Source organism: Culex pipiens, chromosome 3 (assembly GCF_016801865.2).
Source record: "Culex pipiens pallens isolate TS chromosome 3, TS_CPP_V2, whole genome shotgun sequence".
NCBI lineage: Eukaryota > Metazoa > Arthropoda > Insecta > Diptera > Culicidae > Culex > Culex pipiens.
In genome coordinates, this window is record NC_068939.1 from 153,474,985 (window position 1) to 153,491,707 (window position 16,723).

General features: G+C 36.9%; 1 protein-coding gene across 4 annotated transcripts in view; it reads left to right on the forward strand.

The window, feature by feature from the left end:
* LOC120416973 (uncharacterized) overlaps positions 1–11,797 on the forward strand; it is a 28,147-nt gene extending 16,350 nt beyond the window's left edge. For 2 of the 4 annotated variants that reach the window (XM_039578896.2, XM_052710136.1), the window contains exon 2: positions 9,228–11,797. In XM_039578896.2, the coding sequence (XP_039434830.1) occupies positions 9,237–10,658 (1,422 nt within the window). In that variant the 5' untranslated portion in view covers positions 9,228–9,236 and the 3' untranslated portion in view covers positions 10,659–11,797. Of the gene's footprint in view, positions 1–8,750; positions 8,903–9,227 lie in introns of all 4 variants that reach the window. The other 2 variants (XM_039578894.2, XM_039578895.2) reach the window with 2 other exon arrangements.
* The last annotated feature ends 4,926 nt before the right edge of the window (positions 11,798–16,723 follow it).

Genomic DNA, 16,723 nt, shown 5'->3' on the forward strand with positions numbered 1-16,723 from the left:
CTTTGAACGAGTTATGATTTTTTGAATCAATACTGATTTAAAAAAAAACGAAAATCGGTCGCAAAAATTGTTGAATTTAATTTTTCGATGTAAAATCAAATTTGCAATCAAAAAGTACTTTAGTAAAATTTTGATTAAGTGCACCATTTTCAAGTTATAGCCATTTTTAGCCAAAAAAAATAAAAACTGCGACAATTTTGAAAAAAAAAACCTCAAAATGGCTGTAACTCGAAAACGGTGCACTTAATCAAAATTTCACTAAAATTCTTTTTGATTGCAAGTTTGAATTTACATCGAAAAATGAAATTTGAAAAAGATTGCGACCAATATTTCGATTTTTTTAGCTTTCTGAAAAAAAAAACACTGAAATAAAAAAAAAAAAAAAATACACGCCACTTCTATGAGATTTTAAGATTTTTAAGTTTAAAAGTCAAATTTTAAAGTGATGTCACGATTTTTTTTCGTTCAAAATTGTTGAGGAAAGAGGCTAAGATGTTACAAAAGACTGACGAAAAATGCAGGATGGAGCAACTCACCTAAAAAAAAAAAATACAAAAATCATTTACTAAAAGTGTTTTTTTCAAAAGTGCTCTAAACATCAACATTTTCAAAAACCGATAGTGGGAATCGATCAGCCAGACAATTTTGAATGAAAGTCTCCATATTGACCATTGTCCTATGTCCAATCCTTGGGAAGATGTCGAAAAAATAGGATTTTTGGAGGTTTTTGGCAATTTCTATATGACAGACTTGATTTTTCAGTCTCGTAAACATTTTTACCAGAAAGCTCGTCCAATTTCTCAAACGTTTGTCTTTGACGCACAATTGAAAAGGTGTCAAACTGAAAAATCAAATCTGTCATATAAAAATTGTCAAAAACTATCAAAAAAACAATTTTTTCAACATTTTTATTTTTAAAACCGCTGTAACTTCACAAGGTCAATATAAAGACTTTTATGTAAAATTGTCTGGAAAATCGATTCCCGTATTCGGTTTTTGAAAATGTTGAAGCTTAGAGCACTTAAAAAACAATTTAAGTAGGGGAAAGTGGGGCAAGTGTAACAAGCTAAGGAAATGCTCGTTATAACCCATTAAAAAGCTTAAAAATCTGTCGGATTTTATTATAATCATCTTATTCTAGGTCTTGACTAAGACTTTGTTTAAACAAGTTTTTAAAAAATGTGAAAAATTGATTTTAAAATTTTTGATTTTCCGTACGTTCTACTCAACTAGTGGGGCAAGACGAGCAACCCGTTGGGGCAAGAGGAACAATGCATGAAAAAATATGGTAATTTGCTAACAATTGAACTGTTATCACTTAGATACATCAGATTAGAATGTATTTGAATGGTTTCTTCCATTTTTAGATTAAATAATAATATTTTACTAAAAAATTTATCGTTTTTACGAAAAAAAAATACTACTTCGAAGATAAATAGTAAATTTTCATAATATCACTATACTTTGTATGTACAATTTTTTTTAACAATTATTTATCAGTTTTTAAGTACTTTCATGTATTTATTTCCCAATAAAATATGTTGTTGCAGCAATTCGTAATTTTTCCATACTAAAAATCCATATGGTACACTTGCCCCACCTGAACAAGATTTTTTAAAAGCTCTCAACAAAAATAACCAAAAGTTAAATCATACTTTGTAATAGGTGCATGTCATTTGTAGGGACACTACCAGGGTAGGTAAACCATCACCATCGCACTATCATTGATGCATATTTCGGTGCGTTCCTCGTCTCTTAAAACTTCTCTTCTCTTTCGCAGCCGAGTGATGGTCGACTTGCTGTCGCGAATATCGAAAGCCCATCACATCGACGAGAAATACTCTCTCGCTGGCTCCGATGGAACTATCGTTCCAACCGGAGAGACACGCACACGAAATTGCTGTATACATACACTGGAGCTCACGCACACAAATGAACTCATTTCTACAGGGCTTACGGGCGAGAGAATTTCACGATTGCTCTTTCTCTTGCTTTTTGAGCGAGGGGACTGACTGTGTGAGAGATTTTTTTCCGTCTTACGCATCGGTATGTTCGTTGCTCGCTATTTCATCGGCGTCGTTTTCGCTTCGCTCTCTTGATGCAGTTTTGGGAGAACGCCGAAAATTTGATGATTTGAGCGAGGGACGATATCTAAAAGCCCTCGGCCATCGGCGAGGAAATGAGAAAATACCATCCCTGGACACTACTGATCTAGGAAAAATAGCATTTTGATAAAATGAGCCTTAAAACGAACCCTAAGCCTTATTTTGTACTTTCCAAATATTATAAGAAAACAAAGGTTTCGAAAAAAACTTCATTAAATCTTATGCCCCGTGGCGTTTACGTCATTTTGGCGGTTATGTGGTAGTAGAATCAGCTAATTGCATTGCTAGCAACAATTCCTCATACTGGAAATAATCAAAATTGTACAAATTACGGCCGTAGGAGCGATTGTTCCTCTTGCCCCATATGGTCGTCTTGCCCCACCTTCCCCTAAATGATTTTTGTATTTTTTAAGGTGAGTTGCTCCATTCTGCATGTTTCGTGAGTCTTTTTGTAACATATCAGGCTATTTTCACAAAAAAATTGTACAAAAAAAAATCGTGGGCTCACCGTCAGATTTGACCTTAAAGTTTTTAAATTAAAATAAAACTCATAAAAGTGTCGTGTATTTTTTTCAGTGTATTTTTTTCGAAAAGCCCGCCAAATTTCCTACGGCTTTGAGAAACAGAAATATTTAAATTACGAATTAAAAATATTTAAAACACCTACGCCCTTCTCTAATGTCATTATCGAGTGAAACTGGCTCCATATACACAAAAATGGCTTACATAAGCGTAGGATAACATGTCTACAAAGTTGTGTGTGTGTGTGTGCAACCAACCAAACGGGACCACGCGGTCGCTTCTTACAAATTGAGTTGTTTCCATGTATTTTTTTTTTGGATCTACATTCTATACATGCAAATAACTCGCATAGGCATTTGGATGGTGTTAGCTCTGCCGAGCTTCGGTGACCCATTTCTGCGCTGGCTAGCCGAGCGCGAGGTACTTCAGCTTTATCGATAAGCCCCGCCCTGAAGAACGTTTGCATCAATCGGATTCAAACGTTATTTAGAACTTCCGAACCCTTGTCAAATGGACAAGGACCCAGCGCGTATATAGTAACAGTAACAGTATTCCTAATTCCAATCATAGCCTACCAAGTCGCGATGGCCTAGTGGTTAGCATTTTTGCTTACCAATCCAAAGGACGGGGGATCGAACCCCGACTCGAGCGACTTTGATTTTTCGTTCATGTTTCAGAGTTTCAAGATTTATATGTCCTTTGATTTCTCGTTGGGAGCAGATGGGAATCGAACCCAGGACTATTCGCTTACAAAGCGAACACCGTAACCAGTCAGCCACGGCCGCTCAGATAACATGTCTACAAAGTTTTACTGAAAACGGAGAGGGTCAAGAAAAAAGTACATTAAAAAAATCCTGTTTTGGCTGGAATTGCTCTAATGAAATTTTGTGTAATTTTTTGTTCTTTTAAAATATATAAAACAAATTTAATCATCATTTTAATTTTATGTTTTATCAGTTCAATGCATAGTGCAAGTTTCCATAAAATGAAAACAAGACAACCTCTGTTATGCGACTAGTTCGTGGTTAAGTATCGTCACAACTGTCGATTCGCTGCAGTACAGAATAGCTGCGCCAAGAGCATCTCGTTCTGTTAAGGGTCTGTGCACATTGAGCTGATATCCATTGCAAGCCCGGTTTGTCTCCACTTTTGGTTATTTTCTGTGGCAACGCTTCGCTGCGAGATTCTTACTTGTAAAGTGGTGGAATCTTGGGAGGAATGTTAAGGTTAATTTTAATTGTGGGTTTTCTTGAACCGTGTCCTGTTTGAGGGGATGTACTGGTTAAGACTATAACTTCAGTTATTTAACTTTAGTTATTGAGTATTTTGAATAAAATAAATTGCGCGAACCCGTTATCAGCACCAAACTAAAAGAATGCCACACGTCGCCACCACTATCAATCGCACAATGAATCTAATCGTGTCGAATAAAGATTGACGATTAGCATAAATTATTCTCAGCGCGCGCGCACGGTTTAAGTCGAGTGAATTGCGCCAAATGGTTGAACTTCTTAGTCATGCCCGGCCTCGTCGACTGCCCGCTGTCGTCATCGTCGCTGGAACTCAAGAGAAGGTTGCGTGATAGCAGCAATATCAGAGGGTTTTTTTTCATTCTTGTACCGCGTGATTCATTTGCACGTTGCAAAAACAACGGAGAATGAGAGAGGGAGCGAGAGAGCGCGAAATGCCACTTGAGCTCATTCAAATGTATGTGGCTTAGGAATTGCTTCGTTGACCTGAATAACGCCGGGGAGGAAATTGAAAAGTTATAATTTCCTTATACAATTTCAGAAAATGATAACAAATTTCTAAACGAAATAATTTTATCTTTTAAATGTCTTGTTTTGTTCGGATTATAGTTGTTTGAATAACAGAAGCCAATAAAAGAAAAATATACTGTAAATAATATGCAAATAATTAATTTTAATCTTAAAATTGGAAAATTCCCTAGCTCCACCAAAAAAAAAAAAAAACAAAAATCTGAAAGATAGCTGAATAATTAAAAATTATTTTTTAACGTTATATATTAATATAAAAATTGACATAACAAACCACAGTCTCAACATTTGAATGAAAAAAGTGTTTTAAAATGCATATTGAGCAATTCTCTGAGATTTCGGTCATTCGATTTTTTTGTATTTTTTAATCCGGCTGAAACTTTTTTGGTGCCTTCGGTATGCCCAAAGAAGCCATTTTGCATAATCATTAGTTTTTCCATATACTTTTCCATACAAATTTGGCAGCTGTCCATACAAAAATGATATATAAATATTCAAAAATCTGTATCTTTTGAAGGATTTTTTGATCGATTTGGTGTCTTCGGCAAAGTTGTAGGTATGGATAAGGACTAGACTGACACTTTTTGTAACTAAAACACTATTTTGATATTTTTTTTTTTCATTTTGTGATATGAATTATGAATTTTTGAATCAATACTGATTTTTTCAAAAATCTAAATACTGGTTGCAAAAATTATCAACTTTTTTTTCGATGTAAATTTGAATTTGCAATCAAAATGTATTTCAGTAAAATTTTGATAAAGTGCATCGTTTTCAAGTTATAGCCATTTTTACGTAACTTTTTTTGAAAATAGTTTCAGTTTTTCATTTTTTAAAATTAGAATTAGAAAGCTGAGAAAATTCTCTATATTTTCATTTTTGAACTTTGTTGATACGACGAGTAGTTGCTGAGATATTGCCATGCAAAGACTTAAAAACAGGAAAATTGATGTTTTCTAAGTCTCACCCAAACAATCCACTTTATTCTAATGTCGATATCTTACCAACTAATGGTCCGATTTTCAATGTTGAAATATGAAACATTGGTGAAATTTTCCAGTCTTTTCGAAAAAAATATTTTCAAAATTTTTAAACCAAGATAAACGTTTTAAAAGGGCGTAATATTCAATGTTTGGCCCTTTTGAAATGTTGGTATTGATTCAAAAAAACCGAAAACATTTTTTTCGAAAAGATCGGAAAATTTCGCGAATGTTTCATATTTTAAATCGTAAATCGGAAATTAGTTGCTGAGATATCGACGTTAGAAAATGGTGAGTTGTTTGGGTGAGACTTAGAAAACATCAATTTTCCTGTTTTTAAACATTTGCATGGCAATATCTCATCAACTAAGGGTTGTTTCAACAAAGTTCAAAAATGAAAAATATTGATAAATTTCTCAGCTTTCCAAAAATATTTTTTTCAAAGGTGGGCATGAAAAAATAAAGTTGAAAAATGTTTGCGACCAGTATTTCGATTTTTTGAAAAAAATCAGTATTGACTCAAAAATTCATAACTTGGTCGAAGATTTTTTGCCCATTCTGGATTTTTTCTGAAAAGTTAGCATTTTATGTCCCCTAAAACATATCAGAAAATGAAAAAAATGATGTTTTTTGCAAATCATTTTTTAGTGACAAAAAGTAAAATTAAAAAACATCAATTTTTTTACCGTGTATAATTTTTTTCAGTGTAGTCCTCATCCATACCATACCTTTGCCGAAAACACCAAATCGATTAAAAAATTCTATCAAAAGATACAGATTTTTGAATTTTCATATATCATTTTTGTATGAACAGCTGCCAAATTTGTATGGAAAATTATATGGACAAACTAATGATGCTAAATGGCTTCTTTGGGCAAACCGAAGGCACCAAAAAATTTTCATTCGGATTAAAAAATACAAAAAAATAAAATTCTAAAAAAAAGACCGATTTCGTAGAGAACTGCTCAATTAGGGAAAGGTGGGGCAAGACGACCATATGGGGCAAGAGGAACAATCGCTAGTAAGGTCGTAATTTTTATAATTTTGATTATTTCCAGTATGAGGAATTGTTGCTAGCAATGCAATTAGCTGATTCTACTACCACATAACCACCAAAACGACGTAAACGCCACCGGGCATAATATTGAATGATGTTTTTTTCAAACCCTTTGTTTCCTTATAATATTTGGAAAGTACAAAATAAGGCTTAGGGTTCGTTTTAAGGCTCATTTTATCAAAATGCTATTTTTCCTAGATCAGTAGTGTCCCTACCAATGACTTGCACGTTTTATAAAGTATGATTTATGTTTTGGTTATTTTTGCAGAGAGTTTTTAAAAAATCTTGTTTAGGTGGGGCAAGTGTACCATATGGATTTTTAGTATGGAAAATAATACGAATGGCTGCAGCAACATATTTTATTGTGAAAAAAATACATAAAAGTTCTCAAAAACTGATAATCAATTGTTTAAAAAAAAATCCATACACTATATAATAATATCATGAAAATTTACTATTTATTATCTAAGTAATATTTTTTTCGTAAAAACGATCAAATTTTTAGTAAAATATTATTTTTTAGTCTAAAAATGAAAGAAACGTTTCAAATACATCCTAATCTGATGTATCTAAGTGATAATAGTTCAATTGTTAGTAAATTAGCATGTTTTTTCATGCATTGTTCCTCTTGCCCCAACGGGTTGTTCGTCTTGCCCAACTTGTTGAGTAGAACGTAAGAAAAATAAAAAAAAATTAAAATCAATTTTCACATTAAAAAACAGATTTTTTTAAAATACTTGTTCTATCAAAATCTCAGTCAAGACCTGGAATAAGATGATTCCAATAAATCCTACAGATTTTTGAACGTTTTTAATGGGTTATAACAAGCATTTCCTTAGCTTGTTACACTTGTCCCACTTTCCCCTACTTGTTTTCAAAAATGTATGATTTGACAAAAACAAAACATCTAGCAAAAAAAAAAAAAAAAAACTTTGCGGTACTGTACATCGATAATTCCCGAAAATTCAAGAGATTTTTGAACTAACCTGAAAATGCTGAAGAGATTCTAAACGCAGGGGAATGCATTTTAAATTCGTTACAGCTGATTGCACTTGACATTCCATAAAAATGAAATAAATTTTTAATCCCTGATTTTTTTTGAACAATTTTGAACTGAACTTTAAAAAAAAAATTACCAGCCTAATATTATTTTTGTGACTGTTTTTTTTTTCTAAACTTTCAAAAAAACACAATTTTTAACAAAAAAAAAACATCCCGTGATAAAAAACGACCGTTACATTTGATTTATTTATAAATATCAAAAATAAATAATAAAAAAACGATCGGTGTAAAATTTCTTTAAACCGAGTATATATTTTTTTGTACTATTTTTTTCGGAAAAGTCACCAAATCGATAAAAAAATCCTTCTCAAGATTCGAATTTTCGAGTAAAGCACTTGCATGGGGAAACCAAAGATGCAAAATGCGAGGTGGCCACTTTGGTCTGTAAAGTCGGGAAAAAGTCCAGAATTTGCCAAAATCAGGAAAAAGTCAGTTTAAGTCAGGGATTTAAAACATTTCTTGTTTTGTAATTTTGTAATAACATTTTCAAAAAAAATATATTGAAAAAAACTGAAAATTTTAGTACTATATACGTCGATTTCTTTTAATCGCATTGTTAATAACTCGTGAGGATCAACTTTAGGGTCAGGTCGGTTTTAATTCTTAAAAAACCTAAATATAAACAATTTCTTGAACATTTCGTGACTTTCTTCTTTCTTCTATGCGTCAGTTCACGCATTCAACTACTGGTACTTGTTGCCTGATATCTCCCTCAATATCTAGCCGCGCGAGCGCGCGCGCGATTTCGCTCTGGTCTGCTTACTAGCCGCCGCCGCCACTCAGTTCGTTCATACACGATTGAAGTAGGAGAACCTGGCTGTAGTCCCCATAGTCATTGAACAGTCTAGTAGCACAGCGCGCGCGTCGTGTTGATTTCTCCGCTACGAACTCAACCCCATCAACGGCGTCAGCCCAGCTCAACCAAGTACGGAGTTTAGCGTTTCGTCATCGACGTCAGGTGGAAGGGTTGTGCGACCAGGCGTGTGGTGTGCGTAGCGTTGCGTGAATTCTGCGCGTTTGATAAGGTCGTCGTCGTAGGTGAACCAGAAGTTTGAGCTAGTTGAGGAGTGCACTGCGAAACTGCGCGTTTGATTCACACTTTGCATACTCACAGTTGGGAGAGAGTAATCTTTGTTATCGTCTTTGTTTGTCTTTTTTTTGTGAGTGTGTGTGTGTGTGTGCGGGGATGATCGTGATGCCCGAGTTGGTACTCTGGTGCTGATTGAACATTCGTTCGTATAATTAGTTTAGCGTTGGTTGGTGGCGAAAGTGGTTGAGAGAGCGCACTCGAGTAACAGCAGCAGCAGCAGCCGCCGCCGCAGAAGTTTATTTTCCCGCGCGTCGTGTCACACCAGATGACCAACGTCGGTACAGATGAAGGCAGAAAAGAATCCGAAGGTGCATACCCAGGGTTGTGTGCTTGTGACTGACACCTTCTCTGTCTCGCTAGCGCGTGTGTTTTTTTTACGTTTCCTTCACCGTTGCACGAACCACATATCACAACACATCTTCATCACCCATCACACAAAAACACCAAAGATTGGGGTCCTCAAAATTCAACCTAACCTGGACTAACTCGACCTGCTGCGCGCGCCGTTCGAAAATCGCTCAAAATTTGGCACAAAACCTTATCATCTCCTTCCGTTTTTATTTGTTCCGGATCCTCACACTTCCAAAGTCTCCCAGCGAAAGCAATCTTCTAACGTGCTCTTTCCCGTTTTAGGCCGATATTATGAAATTTCACAACTACAGTAGCCCACCAGAGAAAGGCAAGACACGATCCGGAACAGCAGCAGCAGCAGCAACCGCAGTATCGACGGAGCAGACTTCGTCCCAGCTGGCGTCCAAGTCGCAGCAACAGATCAGTCTGAAGAAGAAAATCACACCCGAGCAGCTGCTCCAGCTGCAGCAAGCCCAGTCGGAACCGCTGGCGAAGCGCCTCCGCGCCGAGTCCGTTCCCGGTGAGGGCGGCGCTACCGAGGAGGAGGAGGAGCTAGACACGTCCGCGACCGAGTCCGAGACGGAGATGGACCAGACGGCGGTAGTGGAGGAGGAGGAGATGGAGGTTACGCCGGCGACGACACAGCGGTTAGACGCGAGCACGTTGAAGGCGGCGAGGGGAGCGACCACGACGATCCTGATGGCCACCAGCGCGGACGATGCCGACGACGACAGCATGGGTCGGAAGAAGGTGAAGCGAAAAGTGCCCGGAAAAGCGCCGGCCGCCAACAACACGTCCACCAAGGCCAAGCTGCAGATGGTGCACGAGTTTCCGACGCTATTTCTCGGCCTGCGACGCAACCGGATCTTCCTGGTGAACTCGCTCGCGCAGAGCTTCGAGCTGAACCAGCGGGACATCATCCTGACGTTGCGGAAAATCAAACTAAACGAACAGTACGCCCGGTTAGCGGCCGTCTTCGGTCTCACCGACAGCGAGGTGGAGATTCTGTTCCGTACGAGTGTGCCTAAAATAGCCGACTGTTTGCGAAATTTCATCGTCTGGCCGGACGATATCACGATGAAGCTGAACGTCCCGATCAACCTGCGGCAGCACTTCAACAAGATCCATCTCATCCTGAACTACCTGGTCATCAAGGTGCGGCAAAACGCCGTCAAACACCTGTCCCAAGCCCAAACGGAATCCTCGTACTGCGAGCTCGACCAGTGCCACAAGCTCAAGTACCTGGTCGCGTCCACCCTGGACGGGTGCGTCTGCTTCGTGTCCCGAGGCTTCGGCATCCAAACCGACGACGAGGCCGTCCTCGCCCAGTCCGGCTTCCTCACCAAGTTCAAAACCAACACCAACCTGATCGCCGGCAAAAACTTCCACAACTTCGAGGACCGCCTCACCAACGGCAACGACCACGACCACGAGAACAACAACGGCGCCGCCGCCGGCTCCGACTCCGACCTGGAACGCACCCTCACCACCAACAACGACGACGACAACTTCGAGGAGATCGTCTCGGAAAAGATCAGCAAAAGCCGGACGTTCAAGCTGAAAAACTACATCGAGAGTGTGCTGGAGAGCTTCCAGGCCCACCTCATCCTCTCGCCCACGTCCTGCGTGGACGGCAAAACGCTCGAGCTGCTCGACGACGTCGTCGTGATCGTCGGCGCGCTCATCAACCTGCAGAAGCAGGAGGTCGAATAAAGCCGCGCCCGACCGGCACGTGTCTATGTGTAAGCTATACTAATCTAATCATATCGTTACGAGAGTTTGTGGAAGGTTCCAAACGCAACCTTCTTGGAACACGGCCTCTTTTGCCCGTTTTACCTTGTTGACGACGGATGCACTGAACTGAAATGTGTTGAAGATCGAAAAGGGCGCCACGGGCTCGCCAAGGATGGCGAGCTCGAATATTGTAGATAAATTATTATTATTATTGATTATATACAACTAACCGCTAGAAACACCCTAACACACATCTACACACACACTCAACCAAGCAAACAATAAAGTTTATCGATGGAATATTTACGAAAATGAACGCAGTGATTTCACGTTGGAATGAAGAGAGAAAGTCTGCTCGGCTGGTTAAGAGCAAAAATGCCGGTTCTATGGAATTGCCTGTACAAAATTCGTAGATTTTCTAACCATTATAATATATTTACGGATTTAATCTTCACTGAAATGGCCTCAATCCGAAATGGCCGGGAACCCTCCGAGATGTTCCGAAGGGGGGGACATTTAAAATTTGGCAGAATCGGCCACAATTCAAATTTCAAATGTTTTGTCATTCTGGTCATGTCTAAAACATACCCACCTGTACCCTTTTTCAAGTTGTGATTTTTCCAAAGCTCGTGCTTGCCATTTCATTAGGGCACATAACTTTTTTAGGCAAGAGTGTGTCCCTTTCACACCTTATGTAAACTGTCATTTGAGTGAAAGGGGCACACAATTGTTTACAAAAGTTATGTGCCCTTTTTGAAATGTTAGGCTCCAATTGTTCAACAGAACCGAAAATGATTATGGACATTTCACGCAGAAAAATATTTTGTAGAATCAGCCTGTACGAGGCTTGATTCAACCAAAATTTTGTTGAATATAATCAACGCCGATTTTGCGTTGAAATAAACCTTGATTTTCTCAATTCCACAAAAATCTTTTGTTGTTTTGAAAAAGTTGCTTTGACGTTTAGCGTTGATTCAACAAAAATCTTGGTTTTCGAATCAACAAAACGTTTTGTTGATTCAAATATGCCTTATTTTTCTGCGTGTTAAAGTTGACTGGACTATTGCCGGGTTTCCCCGAGGAGGTTCTATTTAAGGAGGAATGGCTCGAATTTCTTTAAACTCTTGAATTTTTCAAATTTCTCGAATTTCTTGTAATTTTTAAATTTTTCTTAATTTCTCAAATTTCTTGATTTTTTAAATGCATTTCTTGATATTTTTTTTAAATTTCTTAAGTGTCTTGAATTTGTAAATTATTAATTATTTTGGATTTCATTTTTTGTAATTTTGTTATTGTCTTGTACTTTTTAATTTTTTCAATTCTTAAATTTCGTAAATTTCTTGAATTAATAATTTTGGGTTTTTAATTTTTTTTCTGTGTTTTTTTCAAGATTTTCATATTTCTTGATTTAAGTGAATTTCTTAGATTTTGTTAAATTTCTTAAAATCTCAACTTTCTTGAATGCAAAAAACATATTTTTTCAATTCCTTATTTTTTTAGCTTTTTAAAAGTTTTTTTTAATTTCTGAAAGCTCTTTTTTTTAAAATATTGTTTTTTTTTATATTTTTGAAATTTTCAATTTTTTTGATTTTCTTAAATTTATTAAATTTCTTGAATTTTTCGAATTTTATGAATTTCTTAAACTATTGATTTTTTTTGAAATTTTTTATGTTTGTTAATTTTTTTGAATAGCTAAATTTTGTGTATTTCCTGATTTTTCAAAATTTCTGAAATTTCTTGAATTCCTTTAATTTTTTGAACGTCTTAAATTTTGTGAATTTCTCGAATTTTGAAAATTTCTCGAATTTCTCAAATTTCTTGATTTTCCCAATTTCGTAAATTTCTTGAAATTATTTTTTTTGTAATTTTTTAAAAATTTCTCGTTTTTTTCATTTTCTTAAGGGTGCACAGCAACCAAGGAAGTTGTAGTCTTCTTATAACCAGAATTGTCAAACTTACGGACCCAATCCTGCAAAAATCTGACTGTACTTTAGGGGATGAATCGAGAATTATATCGATAGTTCCCGTAGTTTTGAAGATACTAAAATGTATGTAACAAAAATCTTGGTGTAAAAGCTATGGTTGATGTGCACCGTTAAATTTACTATTTTTTTTATTTTTGGATTTTTTGAATTTGGATTTTTCAAAATTTGTAAATTTGTGAATTTCCCATTTTTTTTTTATTTTCTTAAATTTCATAAGTTTAGAAATTTTTTTGTATTCCTCGAATTTCGCATTTTTTTGAATTTCTTAATTTTCCTATTTTTTTTTAAATTCCTTAAATTTTTGAATTTTTTGGGATTTTTTTTTTGAAGTTCAATGTTTTTTTATTGTTTGACCTTTTTGAATTTCTTGAATTTCTTTTTTCTTTTAATTTCTTGGATATCTTGAAATTTGCTAATTTTATAAATTTCTCAAATTCGTAAAATTTTATTAATTTCTTAAATTTCTAAAATTTTATATTTTTTTTCTTATTTTGTAAATTTCTTATATTTGATGTTATTTTAAATTTCTTAAATTTCGTAAATTTCTTGAATTTTTCGATTTTTGTTTTTTTTTGTGATTTGGAATTGGGAATTCTGGAATTTTTTGTATTTCTTAAATTTATTAAATTTTGAGTATTTCTTGAATTTCTTGTTTGTTTTGACCTTTTGACCGCTTTAGGAGGATTTCCGGTAAACCCGATGTACAACTCGATTTCTTGAAATGTCCCCTAGGAGCTAATCTTGGTTTGAGCATGATTCATAGAGTTATTTTGGAGATACAATGCTTTGAAGGAAAAAAAAAAGAAATTGAAATTATGACTGGCTCTTTCAAATTTCGGGTTTTTATGCATTGTTCCAGCTCTAGCAGGCTTTCCCTCTCTTTTCGGGCGTTCCTCTCGATTCTAAAAACAAATAGTACGCTACTAAACAGAAACCACTTTCGGGCAAATTACTAAGACAAGTATAGAGTACACATATGCATGAGAGAGAAGAAAAAAAAAAGCTAGAAAAAAAAACAAAACAAAAAAATGAAGGTCGTTTTAAACAAAATACACCCTTAGAAGAGTTTGATTTTCCAAACGAAACTGTACGAAGAGTTAGTCTTAAACAATTACGTGGTAATGACGCACCGACCGATGGCAAATGATCCAGCATCATTTTTTTTTCTTTTCGTTTTGAGAAACTGCTTGTTACTTGTAATTAAAAATAGTAATTATTTATTAATACACAAGTAAAGTTGCGTAAAACGGAGTAAAAGTTTTTAAAACTCACCCAACACATAGTAACACAAGCAGAATAAATAGCAAAAAGCCACACAGAAACACACTGGACATTAGAAGAGGCGCGATCTAAGTGAATATATGAGTGTAATAAAACAAAAGAAAATAACCCTTGCCTAGTGGCTCAGAACACGTTATGCAAAAAAAGAAAAAAAAAATGAAAGGAAGGAGGTGGAGAAATCTTATGAAAAATGAAGAAAAATAAAAAAAGAAACACGCTGAGATACGGATTCCGGGCAATGCCTGTTAGATTGTATAGAAATAATAATAATAAAAAAAAAAAAAACAGTAGAGCAGAATAGTGAGAGAGAATTTAGCGCGAGTGCGCGTGCGAGAGAGAATAAATGCCTTTGACAAAAAGGGTGTAAAGTGACACGATCATTGTAAATAGACTAAAATAACGGACAGACAGTTAGGGTAGAGTAATGGCAATTGATTAACTCATTTTTTTTAGTTTTATCAATTTGACAATTAAAGCAACATAAATAAACATGAATAAAAAGGCATACAAATGCCTATATTCTGTGAAGCAAGAGGGAAATAAAAAGGAAACAGTTTCAACAATAAATTATAAAAGCAGCAGACTTTCGGAATAGTGAAACGATAAATGAACCTTGAAATTACACTTTAAACATCTAAATGAATAAACATTATTTACACGCAAGTAACATTGGGTGAACATCCGTCGCACTTTATTTTGTTGGCTGAAACGTATCCGAAACGTCTTTTCGCAGGGATTGTTGTTCATATATTCGATGTAGTAATAAGACAATCAATTCTCGACATTTTGACAAAGAACTTTGTCCTAAGGGCTCTATTCTGGTGAGGTGTCAATCCAGAAAAACGAAAAATGTCGCGCGTTACGAAAATGTTGCATGCTTGGTACTGGGAAGGGGTCTGCAACGCAACAAGGCACTGTTGCGTGGAATTTTCGAGCCAATATAAACCCCGCTCGATCAGCCCAGGGAAATCATTCTATCGTTGGACGCCGAGGAGTAAACAAGAACCTGGACCTGGAAGCAGATGGCCTGGAGGCCCAGAAGCAGTTGGCCGAAAGCAGCTGGCCTGGAGCAAGGAGCAGCCCAAGCGGAGGCAGGCCAGCCGGAATATTCTGGCCACAAGACCCGGAGTGGCCAGAACCCTCAGGGGTGTTCCGATGGAAGGCCATACGAGAGGGGACAATATGGGTATCAAACTTCTTGGATTTTGATACTGGTGATGAAAATGGCCATTTTGACAGTATTGGCCACAACCTGGAGTGGCCGGTGCCCTCAGGGAGGTTCTCCCGGGAGGACATTAACAGAACCATACGATTTTGGGCAATATGGGTATCAAACTTCCTGGTTTTCAATACTGGTAATGAAAATGGCCATTTTGACAGTATTGGCCACAACCTGGAGTGGCCGGTGCCCTCAGGGAGGTTCTCCCGGGAGGTCATTTACCGAACCATACGATTTTTGGCAATATGGGTATCAAAATTCATGTTTTTCAATACTGGTAATTAAAATGACCATTTTGACAGTATTGGCCACAACCTGGAGTGGCTGGTGCTCTCAGGGAGGTTTTCTCGGGAGGACATTTAGCGAACCATACAATTTTTGGCAATATGGGTATCAAAATTCATGTTTTTAAATACTGGTTATGAAAAATACCATTTTGACAGTATTGGCCACAACCTGGAGTGGCCGGTACCCTTAGGGAGGTTCTCCTGGGAGGACATTTACCGAACCATATGATTTTGAGCAATTGTTCAAGACTCAACTGCGATCGTTGACGATGACGATGGAATGAAAATCGTTGGCAAAAATGCTGCCTTCACGACTCCACGGCAAAACAAAACAGCCAATCAGAGAGCGGAAAGATTTTTTGCGTGGGTCAAAGCACGCGCTTGCTTGTTCAAGGCCAACTGCGATCGATTGACCGTTGACACTTGCAAGCGAAAATTGTTAATATTCGTTAAATTTTTTAAAAATGAAAATTTTGGAGGAAATATTGAAATTAATTTAAACGCCAAGCGTCAAAAGCTTTAAAACTGCACCAAAAGCAGTGCATGAATCATTTGAAACAATAACTCTTTCGTGAATTTTTCGTTGGCGCTGAAAAGCGCCATTTTGTTAAATTGCAGCAGAAGTTGATTTTTGTGGCCATCTTCTCGAGCGTCCATCCAAGTAGGCCTTGTTTTTCTCCTTCGACGTCGTTTTGGCAGCAATTTCACGCACACGCTGGCGTGTTTCTTCTTCTCGGAGCTCGCTCTTGATTTCCTCCAGTCGTTGATTTTTTTCCGCTGCTGCTGCTGCTGCTGCTGCTACGATGTTGTTGGTTCGAACGATGACGATGGAATGAAAATCGTTGGCAAAAATGCTGCCTTCACGACTCCACGGCAAAACAAAACAGCCAATCAGAGAGCGGAAAGATTTTTTGCGTGGGTCAAAGCACGCGCTTGCTTGTTCAAGGCCAACTGCGATCGATTGACCGTTGACACTTGCAAGCGAAAATTGCTAATATTCGTTAAATTATTTTAAAATGAAAATTTTGGAGGAAATATTTAAATTAATTTAAACGCCAAGCGTCAAAAGCTTTAAACTGCACCAAAAGCAGTGCATGAATCATTTGAAACAATAACTCTTTCGTGAATTTTTCGTTGGCGCTGAAAAGCGCCATTTTGTTAAATTGCAGCAGAAGTTGATTTTTGTGGCCATCTTCTCGAGCGTCCATCCAAGTAGGCCTTGTTTTTCTCCTTCGACGTCGTTTTGGCAGCAATTTCACGCACACGCTGGCG